Source organism: Cajanus cajan, chromosome 4 (assembly GCF_000230855.2).
Source record: "Cajanus cajan strain Asha chromosome 4, NIPB_CcT2T_4, whole genome shotgun sequence".
Taxonomy (NCBI): Eukaryota; Viridiplantae; Streptophyta; class Magnoliopsida; order Fabales; family Fabaceae; genus Cajanus; species Cajanus cajan.
The window spans coordinates 2,423,342-2,443,222 of record NC_138520.1 but is presented as its reverse complement, the minus strand read 5'-3'; the positions used below and the strand labels follow the sequence as shown (position 1 = coordinate 2,443,222).

The 19,881-nt window shown below is 30.4% G+C and overlaps 2 protein-coding genes across 3 annotated transcripts; one reads left to right on the top strand and one right to left on the bottom strand.

The window, feature by feature from the left end:
• The first annotated feature begins 7,778 nt into the window (after window positions 1-7,778).
• Window positions 7,779-10,326, top strand: MCD1 (multiple chloroplast division site 1). Of its 2 annotated transcripts, none has more exons than XM_020363621.3 (5): window positions 7,779-8,115; window positions 8,203-8,360; window positions 8,610-8,997; window positions 9,725-9,820; window positions 9,941-10,326. In XM_020363621.3, the coding sequence occupies exons 1-5, from the start codon at window positions 7,885-7,887 to the stop codon at window positions 10,136-10,138; spliced, it is 1,071 nt and encodes a 356-aa protein (XP_020219210.1). In that variant the 5' UTR covers window positions 7,779-7,884; the 3' UTR covers window positions 10,139-10,326. The 2 variants fall into 2 exon arrangements, with proteins under 2 accessions (XP_020219210.1, XP_020219209.1); XM_020363620.3 differs by having other exon boundaries at window positions 7,780-8,115; window positions 9,725-9,832.
• A 3,339-nt stretch (window positions 10,327-13,665) lies between these two features.
• LOC109802095 (monosaccharide-sensing protein 2) lies at window positions 13,666-18,151 on the bottom strand. Its single transcript, XM_020363309.3, has 5 exons — window positions 17,908-18,151; window positions 17,258-17,818; window positions 15,653-16,590; window positions 14,802-14,989; window positions 13,666-14,274 (listed from the first exon to the last, which is right to left on the bottom strand). The coding sequence occupies exons 1-5, from the start codon at window positions 17,984-17,986 to the stop codon at window positions 13,830-13,832; spliced, it is 2,211 nt and encodes a 736-aa protein (XP_020218898.1). The 5' UTR covers window positions 17,987-18,151; the 3' UTR covers window positions 13,666-13,829.
• Between the last annotated feature and the right edge of the window lie 1,730 nt (window positions 18,152-19,881).

Sequence of the window (19,881 nt, the reverse complement as noted above, 5' to 3'; positions counted from 1 at the left end):
CACCAATAGTTTAATTTTAGTGCATAATCATCATAAAAAACTATACTGTTATTTAATTAAAATATCATCTTAAAATTAATAATCATAAAAATTTAATAATTGTGTCATATTAAATTATGCTTGGATCATAACTTAATAAATTACATTGCCAGTATATTTAAATTAAAGAATTAAATACAATTTTAATTTTTAAAATTTTCTAATTTTCTCTAATAAAATAGAAAATTTAAAGACTAAAAATAAAAATTGACAAAAGTTCAATCATTAAATTTTATTTAATTCTAAATTAAATTAATATTCTTTCCGTTTCACTTGTTTAATGTCTAAAAATTTATTTGAAAATAAAAATTAATATTTTAGATTTCATAAATATTGTTTCTTCTATTTCAAATATTAAATTCTTTTTTTGCAAAACAGATTTCATTTTAAAAAATTTTAAAGTCTGATTAATATTTTTTCTTAATTATTTTGAAAAATAAAATTGAAATAATTTAGATAATGATAATATTTTGTTTTAGTAAAAAACCTACTCCAATTACAAACGGTAATAAAAAAAACCTTAATAATTAAAAGCGACATTTTTATTCAATATTAAAAGGATTTAAAACAGAGATTTTTAGGTAGGACAGTATTTGTATATATGACTCATGATTCACATCACATTATAAGGATGTTTAGTAGAAAAAAAATACTATGGCTAAAAATTATAATTCACGATAATCATAAATTCTATCGGTATGATCGTATGTGTCAGAATAGTCAAATTTGATGGCTTAATTTCAAAAATAAATTAATTTCTCATATAAGCTCACACAATGAGTGTTAGAATAAAGTCAAGTTTAGTTGATAGAGTTAAATAACATGTATGGTATGAATTCACAATTTATATATAAATATTGAAATCCACTAAGGACTGAGATAATTCAAGTCTACTCTTTATTTGGGATCAAGCGGATGGTCCCAAATTATTATTTTTTTATATAATTTTCTGGATTTCTATTTATTTAGACATTAGCCTGAATCTTCATGTTAAAAATAATTAAATAAATATTAAGGTGTTTAGACTATATATCTTACATTAGAAAAATAAATATTATTTTGACAGAAAAGAAAATAAATATTAAATATTATTATTAATAGGTTATGTATATTATGTTATATTATTAAAGTAATTTTAAAGTAAAATTTTCTTACAAATATAAATAAAAAATGTACTGTAACTCATGAAAATTTATAAGAATTTGTAAAATATAAAATAAATTTTCATTTTTTTGTTTTATTTACATTTTAAAAAAAAATAATAGAAAATAACGTGGAAAAAAAAAGTCTTCTTGACTATATCCACTTGGTGTCCCAATTGCACTCTTAAATTGGGACAAGTGTTCATTAAGTTTCAATCTGTCAAAAATAAATGAATAATATATGACTTGAAAGTTGAAATTGTCCTTTATTATAAGCAACATAACCAGGTATATGGATAAATTTTTTTATTAGGTGGGAACATGAATACGTATCTTAGTTTTAACCTTAACCTCGTTTATGTTGATGGTGGATTTGCACACACAGCACTTCCAATTCCACAACAAATGAGTCAAACAAGAAATCAGAAATTGGTGATTTATAAAAGACCTCTTTGGTAAATGAAAAGCCACGAGTCAAGAGGCAAAGCAAAGTCAAAATCTCATTCCATGCAAGAAATTTCTTGGTAGTGATATGGTACCTTAGCCAACCACACCAAACACACTTTTTTCCGTTGACTTTTAATTCATTAAAATTAGCCACAAAATAATGTGTAATAGTTTGTCCACCATAACACATCACACACGTGTACATTTTAATTAATATGGCAATATAGTAGTAGAGTATATTACATTAATTAATATGGCAATGGGTGTAATTGAATTGTTAAAGGAATGAAAATGGTCTATTCCAATAGCCAATTATGGTATGGAGAAGTTGATATCCCACTTACTTAGAATCAATAATTGGAGAATTAGGACAAAAATGAGGGCTTAATATTCTAAGACGCCATTCAATAATTGCTTCCCTTTCGTTAAAAGGGATTCCCTTCCGACGCCTCTTTTTACTCAATACCTAACTAAATATCATCTTCCAATTCCTTTATTCATCACCATACATTTTCTTACTTTTTTCTTTTATTATTATTTTAATCACAATATTCACGTTTTTTTTCTTCACTCAATGTGCTTACAGTTAAGCACATGATATATATAACTAAAGAAAAATATCCGCAATGTGACACGGTAAATTAAATTGTAAATTTAATTAAAATTATAATTAAGTATTACTTGTTAAGATGAAGAATAAATTATAAATCAAAATATAAAACCAAATGGTTAATATCAAAGAAAGACTTTGATTTGATGAAAATACTTAAGTATATTTTTAGTTTTATTTTTGGAAATTTCTTTTACTTTTGGTCATTATTAAATTTCATATAATATTTTGTCCTTGATAAAAAAAATTAACTATTAGGATGAATTTAGTATATATATAATCTAATTTTGGCAAGAACATAGAAAGTGTGAAGGGAGACGTTTTGCTATATAGTTCTATCAATGTCGGAATTGATGCAATAGATAAAGAAAAAGGTTTTAATAGAGAGTTGTTTTCTTTATTATCAGATTTTGCACATTAAACGCTACTTCGTGCTGTTTTATGTTCAGTGTTGATGTTTTATGTTTAGTCAACTTTGGTTAATTATTTTTTTTTTATGAAATAGGATAATATTTTTTCAAATTTTTTTATTATACTTATACAATTTTATATTAGATGCATTTTATGATATTGATTGGAGTTAATTTTGAGAAAAATAAATTGTTTAAAGCATAAAAATAATTACGTTAGAATTAAATATATAAGTTTAACATGTAAACTAAATATATTTATATTTACTTGACATTGGAAACGTACATTTATTAGAAAAGTTATTTTTTTTTATTTTTTGCTTTAAAGTATTATATAAAAATTTAAAATAAATACATACACATTTTATTATTATATATTAATTGAAGTTAATTTTAAAGAAAATAAATTATTTAAAGTATTATATTAGATTGATTTAATTATTGTTCCTTTTAATTATTTTAGAATTGAACATATAAACCAAATGATAATTTTTTGTTGTTTTTTTATATATTTTTAGTATAAAATATCATTTTATTTTAGTGATTGGTGTTAATCAAATCTCATAACTCATTGTTTTCCGATTTTTATTTTCATTAATATAAATTATATTTTATTTACATCTTATTATTGTATATTGATTCAAGCTAATTTTAACGAAAACAAATTGTTTAAAGTATTATATTAAATTTATTTAATTAAATTTTTTTAAAATTATGTTTGAATGAAATATTCAAATTAAGCATATTTATATTTACTTAATATAATAAACGTAAAATTATTAGAAAAATTATCTTTTTATGTATAATTTTAAAGTATTATATAAAAAAGTTTAAAATAGACATAGATATATTTTATTATTATATATTGATTGAAATTAGTTTTATGGAAAATAAATTGTTTGAAGTATTACATTAGATTTATTTAATTAATATTTTTTTAAATCATGTTAGAATTAAATATATAAGTTAAACTTATAAATTAAACATATTTATATTTTTTGTCATTGTAAACGCAAATTTATTAGAAAAGTTAACTTTTTTATTTATAGGTTTCAAGTATTATATAATAAATTTAAACACATATACAATTATTATTACATCTGAAAATGTCTCATCACGAAATTTATTCTCGGTGACTCTTTTTACTTCTAACATCGTATATTTTTCACCATTTTAAATATGTTTAGACACATATATAATTACAATTTAAACATTATAAAGATAAAATAAATAAATAAATAACATATAATCATATTAATAAAATGCATTTATGTCTATTTTAAAATTCTTATAAAACACTTTAAAACTAAAGTTAATTAAAAATTAACTATTCAAATAAAAAATATTTTACAAAATTAATTACAAAATTATATTTTTTCTAAAATAAATTAATGAAATATTAGTTAAATGAATCTAATATAATACTTTAAAATTATAAATAAAAGATAAAATTTTCTGATAAATTTATAAGTGAATCAAATATAATACTTTAAGACTACAATTAAATAGTAGTTAACTTATCAATTAAAAAATCTCTTAAAAAATAAATTAAGTAAATATATATATTTAATTTATTATTTAAATTTAAAATAATTAAAAAAAATATGAATAAAATTAATTTAATATAATACTTTAATCATTTTTTAAAATTAACTGCAATCAATATATAATAATAAAAATTATCTACGTTTATTTTAAATTTCTTATATAATACTTTAAAATAATAAATATTTTTTTTAACTTTTCTAATAAATATACATTTACAATTTCAAGTAAATATATATATATATATATATATATATATATATATACAATTATAACATAATTTAAATAAATATTAAATAAATAAATATAATATAATACTTTAAGCAATTTTTCTTTAAATTAACTCCAATTTATATTATAAAATGCATCTAATTTAAACTTTATAAGCATAACTGTGACGTAGTACGTTGGTTCAAGGTTAGTGAATGCTAGAGGGAAGGATATTTAAGGCTTTCTCTAATAACAGAGCCTCATAAAGTTCATTCTCAAATAAACTTATAGAGGTTTTAGAGAGAAGGACTCTGGTCCGTGAGCTTCTTTCTCTCCCAAACTTTTCTATTTGAATCTTCCCCTAGGTCACTAATTCCTTCTTTCCTTCTTGCAATTCAGGCGGAGAAGCTTGTTCTGGAGAATTAAAGCCCGTGGGTTGAGCTCGAGGGGAAAATCTTCTTCTTCCTATTCTTGGCCGTTTTGAGTCAATCTTCAGGTGAGGGAAGCTAGATTATAGATCGATTCGTTGTATGTGATTTTAGAAACTCAAATTGATGTATGAATTCTAAGAATTCATGGTTGGATTGGAGAATTTCAAATTTTCGGGGTTTCGGGAAAAATTGGGAATTTGGTGATTTTGATGCGTTTGATGGTTGCATGTTGAAATTAAGCTTGTTTTTGAACTACATGAAGTAAATGTATTTCATTTCATGGATTGCATGTGTCTGAGTTGGCCGATTTTCAGGTTTTTGGTTAAAATTTTTGAAGTTGTGAGGGTTGCTGTTTGAGTTCACACTAGGTGCAGTTCTTGGCGCCAGGCGCGATATCAGATGTTTGCCTTATGATTTTGATTACTGATATGGTACTGGGCGTGCTCTAAGCACGCCAAGCGTAGAGACTCCTTGGGGGTCTTTGCCTGGGTGACGCTGAGCGTAGAGGATTGCGTCGAGCGCGAGACCCTTGTGAGGTCTCTGCTTGATTTCACGTAGAGCGTGATTTGGGCACGCCGGGCTTGGGAGACTCCTTGAAGTCTCTGGCTACCAACACGTCGGGCATGATGATGCTACGCCGGGCGTGAGAGAGCTTTAGAACTCTCGAGTTGGGTTCAGGCGGGGCGCGAGTTTACTTGCGCCGGGCATGAAGGTCTTTGGCCCTATGATTAAGAAAATGTTGAATATTGTGATATGATGAGGAGATATAGTTGTGTATTGTGTAGAAATTTCGTATGTATGATTTGAATGAGTTGTGTTGTTAAAATTATGAGTTGACCACGTTGTTTTAAGTTGAAAGTTGATTGAGAAGATAAGTTGAAAAGTTGTGTGTTATTTAAGTTGTTAAGCTAAATTGTACTGTGAGTTGTAAGTTGATTGTGTTGTGATGACAAGTTGTTGATCACTAGGACTAGGGAAGATGTTCTCGAAGTTGTTCATCCCATTGTGCGGATTGAGGTAGTTGTGGTGCTCTAAGAGCCCAATTTGTTGAAAACCCTCATTGGGAAGTTGGCCATTGGATCGTGGATGATGTGTTGTTCTCCTCTATAACTTAGTTAGTCCTGTGTGTGGGCAAGGTCGAGGCACACGTGTATGAAATGACCATGGTATAGGGGTCAGGTCGAGCTATACCGATTACAAGCGACCAATTTGAGTAAAGTACAAAGTCGGGAACTTAGTTCCTAACCAAGTATCAGAGGGTTGTAGTATTTGGAGGATAGTCGGTAGGCTAATCCCATAGGTAGCTTAGTTGAGCTAGCTAATGTCGTGGTAGGCCTAAACCCAGTTGTTCTATCTTGACAGAGTACTATACTTCCTTGTTTAAGTGACAAAGTCTGAGAAACCGTTATCGTATTGTGGATTGATATCCAAATTTGTTGTTTACCTAGCAAGCCCAAAAAAGTTGTGTTGTTGGTTCGGTAGAACCTAGCCACTTAGACTGCTCACCCATGTTGTAGGAGATCTCCAAGTTGAAATGCATGACGACGCATAAGTTGTTGATGTGTTGATTTTGTGTTGCTTTAGTTGCATATCTGTTGTGATGTTGTGAAGCTGTGATTAAGTTGGGTGTTGTTATGTGTTGAACGTTGAATTGTTGAAAATGTTGTTTCTGTTGTTGAAGTTGTAAGTTGTTTATATCTATATGTTGATTATTTTCACTAGCTTACCCTTGCATGTTTCTATGTGATTTGGACTGCAATGATCATATTATGTATGGGAGCAAAGCAGGAATAGGCTGGAGAGTAACAGTAGTGTCACAGGTGGTGACTGGAGCTGATCTTTTGTGTAGACTACCTTAGGGTAACATTTTGTTAGTATTAGATATACTTTGACTTGTTAAGCCTTAGGCTGGATATATATATATATATATATATATATATTTATGTATGTATATTCTACTCTTGTGTAGTATTGTTCTGCAGTGTGACGGTTAGGCGGGTCGTTACAATAACAAAAAAAAAATCTTATTTCATTAAATATAATTAACCAAAGTTGATTGAACATAAAACACAAGGGTTGAACATAAAATACCGAGGGGTGGCGTTTTATGTGCAAAATCAGACAACAAATGAATAGAAAGCGCTTAAATGTCCAAGGATAAATGTTTTTTATTCATTTGCACCTCTCATGCAAGACGTTGGTAGTCAAGGACATTGTATTATTATCCTTGTCACACGAACAAAAATCACTCATTCTGCTAAATAATTTTTTAAAATAATTTATTTTTGGTATTTTTTATTTATTCAGACAAAAAAATGTAATTATAGTCTAGGAACATTTATGAATTTTATTCTTACGGGAATAGTTTGTATATTAATTCTAAGTAATTATAAATACTAGTATTTTTCGTCATACCTATACTGTTAAGTGTGATGACTTAATGAGTCATTACAACTACAATAAGTAACTAATTAATAAATGAGCAGTGCTTCATCCTTCGAAAAAATGTTCGAATCACGTTCCAAAAGGTTAAAATATTATAATTTTATAATAAACTTATTATAAAATAATTATTTAATTTAATATTTTATAATTTAAATTAATATTTATTTTTTCGAAATGATTTTTGGAGTCTTTTTCGGAGGATCTATCATTTTTCTTAATAAATTAAATAGTTTGTTTTAGTTTGTGTAGCATTTTTCAAAATTGTTTATTTTAAAAGTAATCAAATTTCTACCTTTTTCATAAAAAAAAAATTCTATCTATTTTTTTAAAAAGTAATTTTTTAAGAAATATTTTTTTTTATAATCATTTTTAAAAATTTAAACAAAGTGGGTCGTGATTGCATGAACTCTAGTAGTAGTAGTGACCCGAACTAGAATCGAACCCGCGAGCCTTTGATATGTGGTAAAGCTAAATTGAATTTGAAGCTACTCTTTTTTTATTTATTTTTTAAATATCTGTAACCCTAACATTGGAGGTTGAAGAACAGAGAGAGGAATGGAAACCAAAAGCTGTTTTTGAGTTGCCATTGCCATTCCCACCACCACATGGCTTCTGTTTGGACACTTCACTTTCGTTCACTTCCTCTTCGCATAGATTCCAACATTCACGATTCAAGCTTTGATAAAATGCAGCCATGCCCCATCACCTCTACAAATCGCATTGCTATCAGAAATGGAATCTCCAACTTGCGTTCCCAACTCAAACACCATTCCTTCAATTCCATTGCCAAATTTCACCATCGACTCGTTACTTCCATCTCCATGCCACCCTTCCTGGTTCCTACCTTTTCCGTTTCACACTATTTATTTATTTATTTATTCATTATTATTAAATATTAATATTAATATTATCATTAATTGTAGCTGAATCGAAACGGTGGAAGCAATTTCCCTATTTGGGTGTGTGTTGCGGTTGTCGTTTTGATTGCGGCGGTGAGAGTCGTGTCCAGAAAAAAAGAGCGCCCTGGTTCGGTGGCTGATCTTGTGAGACGTGGCCAACTCAGATCTGATAGAAGAGGCATGTATGATTTTTATCCATACCCACTTTTTTTTACTCTTTTTTGCTTTCACTCTTTCATTATTGTGTATTTATCTAATCTACCTAATATGCATATAAAGTAAGTCAGTCACAACAATTAGTGTAATTACATGCATTACTAGTTAGTTGATAGTTGATAGGGTTTGCTTAGTGAGGTTGAGTTTCCTGCCTAACAAGTAACAATGATGATCCCCCCATTTGTCTATCTGCATTTCTGTATGCATCTTTTCAGATCAAGGCCTCTCAAGTATGAAGACCCCTTCAATAATCCCTTTGTCAAGGTTGGCAAAAGTGACTCCACTGTTGAGATGTGTGGAAAGGTTTACCGTTTAGCCCCTGTTACTCTTACTCAAGAGCAACAGGCCACTCACCAGAGAAGGAGATCGCGCGCGTACCAGTGGAAGCGACCCACTGTCTTTCTTAAAGAAGGGGATGAGGTTCCTCCAGATGTTGATCCTGATACTGTCAGGTGGATTCCTGCTAATCATCCCTTTGCTACCACTGCTACTGACCTGGATGAGGAATTGGCACAAAACAATGTGTATCAAAAGCATGGAGTTCCTTTTCGGATTCAAGCTGAACATGAGGCCCTGCAGAGAAAGCTTGAGGCCCTACAAAATGTAAGACTTCGCTAAATAAGGAAATTCAACACTCCCATGCTATTGATATGCTTCTGGAGATTTATTGTTTAAATGCTGTCATGTCTTTATCCTAATTCCTAACCTTTGGGGGAAAGGTTAGCTTTAGCATTTTATTACTATGTCACACATCCAATATATAAAACTGAACCAAAAAAAAAGAAAAAAGATACTCTCTGATTTTGGTAATATTTTTTGGTGAAAAGTATATTTAGTGTAATGGAATGACATCTGGGTTCAAGAATAGTTTTCCTGGAGTGCTGCTAATAGTCAAACCAGGTTTTGTTTCTTTCCCAGCAGGAATTAACTTTTCAATTCCTGTTATTTTGGTTATGTCACTCAAATTGGCTGAGTGTGTATATATATATATATATATATATATATATATATATATATATATATATATATATATAGGAGACTAATAATTGAGTCATTTTTTATGCAGGAGTGAGAGACAAATATGGATCACTAGATCTTAACACGAGTGATTAATATTAAAAGACAAAATCATGTGACTTTTTTTAGTGGTTATGCAACTTTAAGTAATTATAAACTTGGCCATTCATATATGTTTGTATAGTCAAAATTTGTTCTCTCGTTATCATATAAATGTAATCCTCTTACTAGATACATCGCACGCACACTGTTGAAGTGCTTTTGCCTAGTTTGGTGCACCACTGAAACCTATTATATAATATTTATGCTACAGGGGGAGAAACTCAATAAGCTAGTGATAGATCCTTCTAATGCTAAAGAATTTGAGAGACCATTCAACTCCCACGCCAGGTTAAATGATCAAGCAGAGGTAAACAATCAGGTCTGTGGTCCTACCAATGCTAAACAATTGCACACACATAACACTGCTAAAGTGCTCTTGCCTAATTTGGTGCACCACCTTAATCCTTTTGTATTATTTATGCTACAGGAGCAGAAACCCACTAAACTGGTAACAGATTCTATGAATGCTAAAGATTTTGAGAGACCATTCAATTCCCACGCCAGTTTAAATGATCAAGCAGAGAAGAGCTCTGTAAACAATCAGGCGACTGATTTTGACTCACCTAAAATAGATTGTGGCCCGAATCACGTTGAAAATGCATCATCCGAAGATCCAACTCTTTAGGTTCCATGCATACACAGCATTTATCTGTATTGATCCAAGTTAAAATTTCTATGAGGTAGAGTATAAATCATCAGTAACGCTAAAAATATAGATTTATATTTGCTCAAAATTTTTGTACTATTCGTCTTGGAGCCTTAGAACTGTCGAATTGTATAGATGAGAACTGTAAATATACTTTTATTGCTGCATATTGTCAAGTTGTGCTGTTACTCAGACTTCACCTAACACGTCGTCTTTTGGTGGGCAATTTTAAACTTCCTCCTGCCCCCGAACCCAAATTATTCATAATACAATAGGGTCTTCTGGGAATTTTTCTTTGGAGAGGCTATTTCCTTCGAATATTTTTACTATGGAACAAGAAAAAAAAATTAGAACGAAGAATAGTTTCGTCCATGTCTTAAGTTTCTATCTCGTGAGAACGTAATAAGTTTGACACTAAAGTTTATTGAAATAAACTTGAAAAAACACTAATTTTGACAAATTTCATTGAGACTTGTTGAAGTAAGTTAAAAAGAGAGTCTGTTACTTAAAATTAGACTTTTACATTTCAATTACGATTTTAGGAAGTCATTTTTTTTAATTGAAACACGGTTTCAAGGTAGAATTCCATAAAATTTTAACATAATAGTTAAAAAGGAAAAGAGTAATCAATCATTTTAAATTTTACAATTTTTTATAAATAGGCATCATTGACTTTTATTTTATCCTAATTAATCTTTAAATTTTATTTGATTTGTAATAGTTAACATGAATTTTAATTTTGTTTTAATTAATTCATAAATTTTATTTCTTTTATAAATAAACACCTTCAATTTTGATCTTATTCTAATTGATTTTGATATTTAATAATTTATTATTTTTACAAAGTTTTTATATTACCAATTTAGAGATAAATTATTTATCTTAGATATCATTCACTAATCTTTTTCTTTTTATGTTACAATTATTTTTTTAAAATATAATAAAAATACAAGTTTAGAAAAAATTTAAAAAAGAATGATAAAAACAATAAGAAAGTCTTTATTTGATTTTTTCTTCTTCTAAATTATATGGTATTTTAATATATATGAAAATAAAATTAATATATATGTACCAAAAAATTAATATATAAGTGTGATTTAAAATAAATAAATGATTGATATTTTTTATCTTAGTAATTTAATCTCAATGTAATATAAGAGACATGCAAAAATCTTAATTAAGATAAAATTACAATCAAGGTGTTTATTTGTAAAAATGGTAAAATTTAAAGATAAATTATAATAAAATTAAAGTTTATGATGTATATTTACTAACAAGATAAAGTTTAAGGATCAATTATAATAAATTTAAAGTTTATAATATCTATTTATTAAAGGAATGAAATTTAAAGGAGTTAAATACTTTTTTACCTAATTAAAACTAACATTTATTTTTACCTTAACTTTTGAATCATAATCCCTAATTTCATTATTAAGATGCAATGCTTTCTCTTATTGACAATTCTCACCATTATTATTATCTTTATTATTGTTATTTTCTGTGTTTTTAATATTATCATTGTGATCATTATTAATATTACCACCATACTTTATTAGTGTTATTATTATTATTATCATTGACATTATCCCTATCCATGCATCTTCTAACATTTGATATCATTAATATTATTATTATTATTATTATTATTATTATTATTATTATTATAATAATAATAATAACTATTACTCTCATTACTTCATTGTTATTATACAACTCTATGTCCCTGATTTTTTTAAAATTTAAATTCAAATTTAAAATGATTTCACTCATTATTACCTTAATCAAAGGAATCTAACAAAATTGGAATTCAAACTAAATTATAATTATACTTTTCAATTCTTTGTACAATCCAAATATAAAATTTACGATATAAACTAGTTTCAAATTTGACAATTATTATTGTAATTATAATTCTAATCTACATTTGTAATTTCATGCGCCAAACTAATCTTTATAGGATTTGTTTATAAATTCCAACAATTTATAAAATTTCTTTCTAACATCTGTCAAATTAACATAGATCAAATGATGTGAAGTTTTTTCAACTTAACAAATGATCTGCAGTTGAAGTTGAAGTCTTAGATATACATTCACATTAAATATCTAGAAACCGAGTTTTATCTCCTATAATAATTTTATCTGATATGAATAAAATTGTCTTCTCTTATTATATATATAAAAAAATATGTCAGATATATTTCACTTTGTTGTATTACATTTTCTCATATTTTAAAAAATTTAAATAATGAAATTAGTATGGTTTATTTCACTATATTTCATTCAATCATAACGTAAAAGTTCTTGTAGGCACATAACTTTGCCTTTCGAAAAGTTCGTACTGGTTTCTTTGGTGAGCACAAAAAAAGTTCGTACTGTTGAACTTGGTAACGTTAAGAATATTAAATTGAGCATCAGAATTTCCCAAAAGTTAGGAATAAAGTTGCACTTGCTCTTTTCTCGACACGTTACCGGCATCAGTGGAAACACACACGATTTGTTGTAAAATACTAAAATCGGTTCTCAAAATCAAATATAATTTAAAAAACACAAGTACACAAATATGTGTACTATGTGTTTAAAAAAAGAATTATATTATGCGTTTATTTTTTACGTTTTGTAAGTTTAAAGAATTATGCTCTCTCAAACAATTAAAATTTATCATAAATATATTTTTTTAAAGTATATTTTATAAAAGGCAATAACTTATCATAAGTGCTAAAATTTGTTGATACATAAATTAAAAATCGACTTTTTGAAGAGTCTAAAAGGAGAAATTTTTACAAATTAAATTAATTTTAACTTTTGACGAAACTTCTTTATTTTTTTCTTCTATAAATAATTACAAAAAAAGTTCACCTAAATAGATTCATATAATTTCACGTGTTTTTATTTTAATACATTAAGTTAAATCCTTATATTATCAGCTGTCTATCCTTCATAAGATCAACCATTTATCATATACTTTTTTCTTTGTTATACAACTTTCTAATAAAGAGAGTGTGTGAATACAACTTCTCTTAAAAGAAAAAGTAAGAATGGCCAAAATAACAAAAGCAAAACAGAGAATTGAGGTTGTCGTTTAAGGAAGTAGTCCCCTCTAAATTGCAAAAGTTTAAAAACTAAAGCATGCAACAAATGTAATTGGGCAGTGTACAGTGGCCACCAGTATAAGAATGCGCATTAATATCAAAGGTGACTCGACACAAAATCTCCTTACCACATCAATGAATAAATTTGGGCCCATTATGCCAACAGAGTTTGGTCACTTTGTCAACTATAGTTGTTTAATGAATCCATGGTCAAGGGCAGAGTAATGGTACTTGAACAAAAAATGCGCATTAACTACTGTATTTCTTGGATCTGCACCACGACTCACGGTGCAGAGTGCACCTCTCTTTTACTCTTAATCACGTTTTATGACGAGGCATCAGTGTACTGGTGAGAGTTTAGGTAATTTTTATGAGTCTTCGTTGCACACACACACGCAAAGTGGATAATCCAAAAGGTTATCTTCACTCAAAATGCAAAATTTTATATTTATGAAAGAATAATAATACATCCATATGTTTGAACATATCCTTCTCCAAATACGCTTATGACAAGCAAAATCTACAAATACGAGAGATGGAGGCTTTGGCAACTTAAGTTACAGAGTGTATAACGAGTTCTGTCACTCATTCTTGGCAGAAGCAGCCTGTCTTGCACCAACAGAGAAGAACTCAGAGATGACTTCAAGGGGCATGCCCTTTGTTTCTGGAACCTTCAAAAACACAAATATCCAGGAGATGAAACAAACAATGGCATAAATGCCGAAGACACCAGCAAGTCCTAATGAGCTGAGCATCACAGGCAGCGAGTATGTGATAATGATGTCTCCAATCCAGAACACTAATGCACAGATCGCAATGCAGATGCCACGCACCCTAGTGGGGAAAATCTCTGAACAAAGGATGTTTGGAATTGGTCCGTAACCCATGACAAAGCAGCAGAAATAAACCACAACGCATACTGTTGAGATTGCTGCATGGATTACGTTGCCAAAATCTACTAAGCTTCCAATGACCAAAATAATGAGAGACACAATCAGCACGGGAATTGTAGCAAGTAGCAACTGCCTGCAATTAACCGAGTATGTTAATGACAACAAATCAAGATGAACAGAAGAAAAATACTAAAAATGTCATGTTTTGAAAGAAAAAAAATCTGCAAATTAGCTTGGGTAGAAACCAGGCCTGTTCATTTTTTTTCCCTTTCGAATGCATGTGTCTGGAAAGCGCTAGTGCTAATCTCTCTAGTAACTGAATGAGAATTTTTAAGTTTAAATTTCTATGAGCTCCAGGGTGTGCATAATCAGGAGACACTAAATTCTACATGATTTCTCTTTCCTTGGTAGTTATGCGTCAACTTTACTTGTGTTTTACAGTGAAACGCGTTAGGATATATATCTCAAGGGGATCAAAGGCAATTTTCTGTTTTTATGTCATTAAATAAATGAGGTATCAATCGATTTCGGTATTAAAAATAAAAATCACTTTACAAAATTCATGCAATAGAAAAGATCCTCGAATACATGCAAGCAAAAGTCTAAACAGGGATATATCGAGAAAACTAGAGAGCAGGAAAAAAAAAACAGAGAACGTACCTTCTGCCTGAAACATCCATGAGCTTCATAGCTAGGCCTATACAAGGAAGCATCAAGAAGGTTGTGAAAGCACTGATAAGGAATGATGCTGACTCTGAGCCAATGCCTATATCTGAAAGAAGAACTTCAACACCGGCCTCTTCAAGGATTTGAGGAGTGTAATATAGAACCCCATTTATCCCTGAAAACTGTACAAACATGCAGAATTAGGTGTCAGTCATCGACAAGGAGACATGAACAACAAATTGATGCAGTAAACTGGAGAAGCAAACTAGAAATTCAGCAAGGAATAGTAAGCTTTGAATACATAAAGAAAACAACAAAGAAGAAATCTAAGTGTGTATTTGGATTGCTGTTACAAGCGCACCAAACATCCGTTTGTTCATTCCAAAGCGCAAAATGGAGAAGCAACAACATTGATGGATTAAAAAAAAGTGGATTATGTTCAACAAAAAGGCAACCCAAACACACCCTAAATCACTCATACTCCAGTCCGGTAAAGCATGCTGATTTGAGGACATCTGATATTTTTAACATGAGCACCATTATCGAAGCTCTCTTTAAATGCTCTTTGTAAATTGCTAGGGAATGGCTAACAATACTACAAGTAATTAATTTTACATTTAAGTTCCAGAATAATAAACACTAGTAACAACATATTCAGACTTCAAAGCAAGGCTTATATGTAAGGGTTGGGATTGATTGGGTTAACAAAAGAGGAATAAAACAATAGAAATTGTAAATGAGCATGGAAAGATGATGAATGGGAAGAATACTAACTACCCCCCTTCTATCATTATGGTAAACAAGGCCAATGGAGAGGATAATAATGAATAGAAACCACACGTTACCTGCTGAAGTATTTGTATTCCAACTCCAACAAACAATGCATGCTTAACCCCTGGCTCAAGAAGAGCTTTCCAAATTGGCCCCTTTGAAGCTGTCTCAGATGGGTGAACCATTGCAGGCCCAACTGGTTGTCCATCAATAAGCTCCTTAGAGTAAAGAGCAGGTTGGCTTACCAAGGCAGCAGCCTGGACAAATTCACCTTCACCGGGAATTGATACAATGGATCCACGACGAGATCCAGCAACTCCCTCCTCATGTAAATAAATCCTTTGAAACCCTGCTTGCTTTTTACCATCCTCACCTTTATCAGACCATTTCCATGCCAGCTGCCAGCCGCCACCAATGCCTGTACTGCCAACTTGCTCAGCTGACCCTTGCATGAGACTACTGTGACGCCTCATGCTGCCCAGGATACTGCCATGGGAAGGAGGAGGAGGCATGTCTTTTTCAAGGCTAGTTGTTTGACGTGAGATTAAAGGGCTCTGCAAATTATCATCAGAGTCCCCAGCAGCAGCATCTGACATGTAGTCCTCACCTTCTCTTTGTAAGCTCTCTTCATCCCACTGTTCATTTTTAACATGAGGGTCAGCTGTGCTGAACATGCTTCCAAAATTTGGAAACAGAGTGCTTCGCATGCTTCCAGTTCCTGCCTCAGGGAGCTTCTCATGAACGCTACCAAACAGTGTCACCAGAGGATCCATGAGGGGCATGCTTTGGTTGATGATGCTTCCATGGCGTGAAGCAAGGCCTATAGAACTCTGTCCAGTGACAGGTTTTGCTAACCAAGAGAGGCCTGCTTGGGATCCATACAATCGAATTTTATCTTTATCTGTTGCTTGTTCCCGACCTTCACCCACCTCGTCAGCAGGGCCTATTATGTACTCTTCTATAGATGTATCACCCCCAATCCCGAGACCTTCCACCAGCAATGCCATCTCGCCTGTATAAATTAATAAATTCATCAAATGATTCATCATAGCAATGACAACTTTCAATACGTGTTGAGAATTCCACACTAGTTTATGCAATGAAAAACATGAACTTTTTATAATCATCCCTTGGCAGTATAACCAACAACGTGAGATACCTTCGATTTCTCACAACATTGTTAATAATAATAAAAAATCCGGCGGTTTCAAAAAAAAAAGAAAAAAAAAAAGTCACCAACCACATTTGTATCCATAAAAAAATTAAGGTTTCTGGAGTTTTCACAATGGCATGCCACATTTATTAGCAACATATTTGATCAAAGAGGAGAGAGAAACCCCATCCCATGTCTGTAAATACGTATGAGCGAAAATCCAGGAAAAGCTGGGATTTTGAGCAGCAAACAGATAGGACAAAAAATACAAAACAATGTAGCAGTTATTATGGTTTCATCCCAATCCTAAATATTGCATAAAATTGCAGAAAAATATAATCAGTTATGGAGAGCCCAAAATCCTTTGGTTGTGACCAGAATTGTGATTTAGCACCGTATTTGAATCCCTTGATCCCGATGTTATGGCAGATTAATATGGAGAAAAATCATTGAGCATTTGAGCGAAATATGCACATTAGAGAAAGCAGATACATAGAATTAATTGAAAATAATAAAATGAGGTGACCTGACACATCCTCCCTTCCCCGCAATCTTTGGAGGACCTTTTTGGCCTGGAGCATCTTCCCTTTGCTGACGAGCCAGCGAGGAGACTCGGGCAAGAAAAAGACGGTCAACGCAAAATAGAGGAGCGAAGGAATGGAGAGAAGGCCAAGCATGAGCCTCCAGCTAGGCGAGGAGCCCAAGGACATGCCGAAAACCATACAGTAGGAGAAGAACATCCCCCCAGACCCACTGAACTGAGGAAGCGTGTTCAACGACCCCCTTATCTCAGACGGCGCCGTTTCGGATATATACACCGGAACAAGCGTAACCGCAAGCCCAATTCCAAATCCATCAAGCAACCTCGCTATGCACAGCACATAGACGTTAGGGGACCACAGCATCACCAAACCCCCCAAGAAGTAGAGCAGCGACGAGATTATCAACATGGGCCTCCGCCCTAGCCAATCCGATATGGGACCCGAGCAGGTGGTGATGGCCGTCGCCCCAATCAGCGACATGGCCACCACCAGCCCCTCCATAGTCGTTTCCAACGCTAGGTCTTTCTTTATGTATACAATCGCCCCTGCACAACCACACCACTCACCACTCACCAACAATATTCAAAGGTAAATTTCAACGTTTGTTTCAATTCAAAGAGAACACGACTCATACCCGCGATTGTAGCATTGTCCCATCCCTGAAGGAAATTCCCGACGGAAGCCGCGATAGCCACCAGAACGGCGCCTTTCATTTGGACGTGGAAGCAACTAGAGTGAGTGATTGAGTTTCAGTCGGTTAGACTGAGTGAGAACCAATTATAGTATCCCAAATCTCAGATCACTCTTGAGTAGTAATAATCTTCTACTTTGCATCAACTCTTAAGTCTTAATATAATAAACAAAACTCTCAATCTAATCATACACCTCCACCAACCCTAAATAATTGAATCTCCACCATCATCATCACTTAATTATTCATTCATATCTTTTTAATTATTTTATTTTATTATTATTTTATTAAATAAATAAATAACACGATACTAATAATTGATTATCTCATAAATTATTTCAATTTCATCTAATAATAAATTCTTTTATTAATTTTTTTATAATATTGTATGTTATTTGTCTTGTCTCCGCTATTGGCATGGCATAATGCATAATCCAACGGACAAATTTAGCCTTTCTATTTTAATTTGCTGTTTTAGAAGTATGTTCTTGCCATATTCTTCTCGCCACAACTAATTTTCGTTTTTTTTCTTCTTCTTTTTTGTCTAATTTCTACCAATCATAATTTGGCGAATTTGGCAGTAGCAATTAATCTGTCTTCTCCATTTCCTCTTTGAGTACGACAGATACTTTTCTTATGACACGTTGCCATTTGGTTGAACAAAACTATACACGTATACCTACAATCTTGCAAAACTCATTTCTTCTCGTGATTCCATTTAAGAAGAGATTCGTGCTTATATGGTATAATTTAATGTACATCTCACTTCTATCAATCATTATTATTTTTTAGGGTTTAATAATCCTATAAACTTTATCAATTTTTATTTAGACTTTTAAATCGATATTTTGATTTTATATGTTTACTGAACTACTTGAATTGAAATTGTTAACATATAAAAAAAGGTAAAGGAGAAATATTTATAAATAAAAAATGAAGAAATTTGTGTTTTTCAGTTGTCATGTGCTATTGGCTTATTAGTATAATAAATAAATTTTAAATAAAAGCATTAAACATGAGGGCAACACTTGGTTTGTGATTCAAAAATTACGTTAGGTAGATTTTTCTAATATAGTAGATTTTCTCTTCTTCTTTTTTTCATGTAATTCTTTTTCAGCCCTTTCTTGTCATCAATTAGTATTGACTTAAGTTTGTTGTATTATTCAAGTCAATGTGAATTTAAATTTAAAATATATTAATTATGTTAAATATTAATTTCGTTTTTTTGAATAACTTACCCAAAAATATTTATTATTTTTAATTTATTAATTTAATACTTCTGTGTTTACAAGATTTATATAACTGTGATATTTTGGTATTGACTAAATTAATTAAGATTTAATATGATTTAAGTCAAAATACTTCTCATGGTATTATTAACTAAATGATTAAATATTAGATAGGAGTTGAGATATACACATGAGAATTAAGGGTATGAATTGGATTGAAATTTTATAGGATTTTAAATAACTTTTTTATTATAAAAAAAATCTTGTAGTATTTAATTGTTTTTTTAATATAAAAAATTTATGTGGCATTCAATTAAGAAATTATTTTTTTAGGAATATATCAAAATTAAATGATATTTAATTAAAATAATTTTTTTAAATACGTCAAAATTTTAATAGTATTCAATTAAAACCTTTTTTTTACTTAAAAGGTATATTAGTATTAGAAAAAATATAAATATTTTAGTAGATTATTTTAAATGATGGATTATATGAGATATTTTAATGAAATTTACATATAAAATCCAACAATTTTATCAATTTTTTTAAATTTTTATTTTTGCTTATTTTTTTCTCCCACCATTCCTGTTTCTCTCCCTTTCTTCCTTTCCCCCCCTCTCTCTATCTTTTCTCTATTTTTCTTTTTCTCTTCTTTATCTCATTCTCTTTATCTTTTTATTCATCTCTC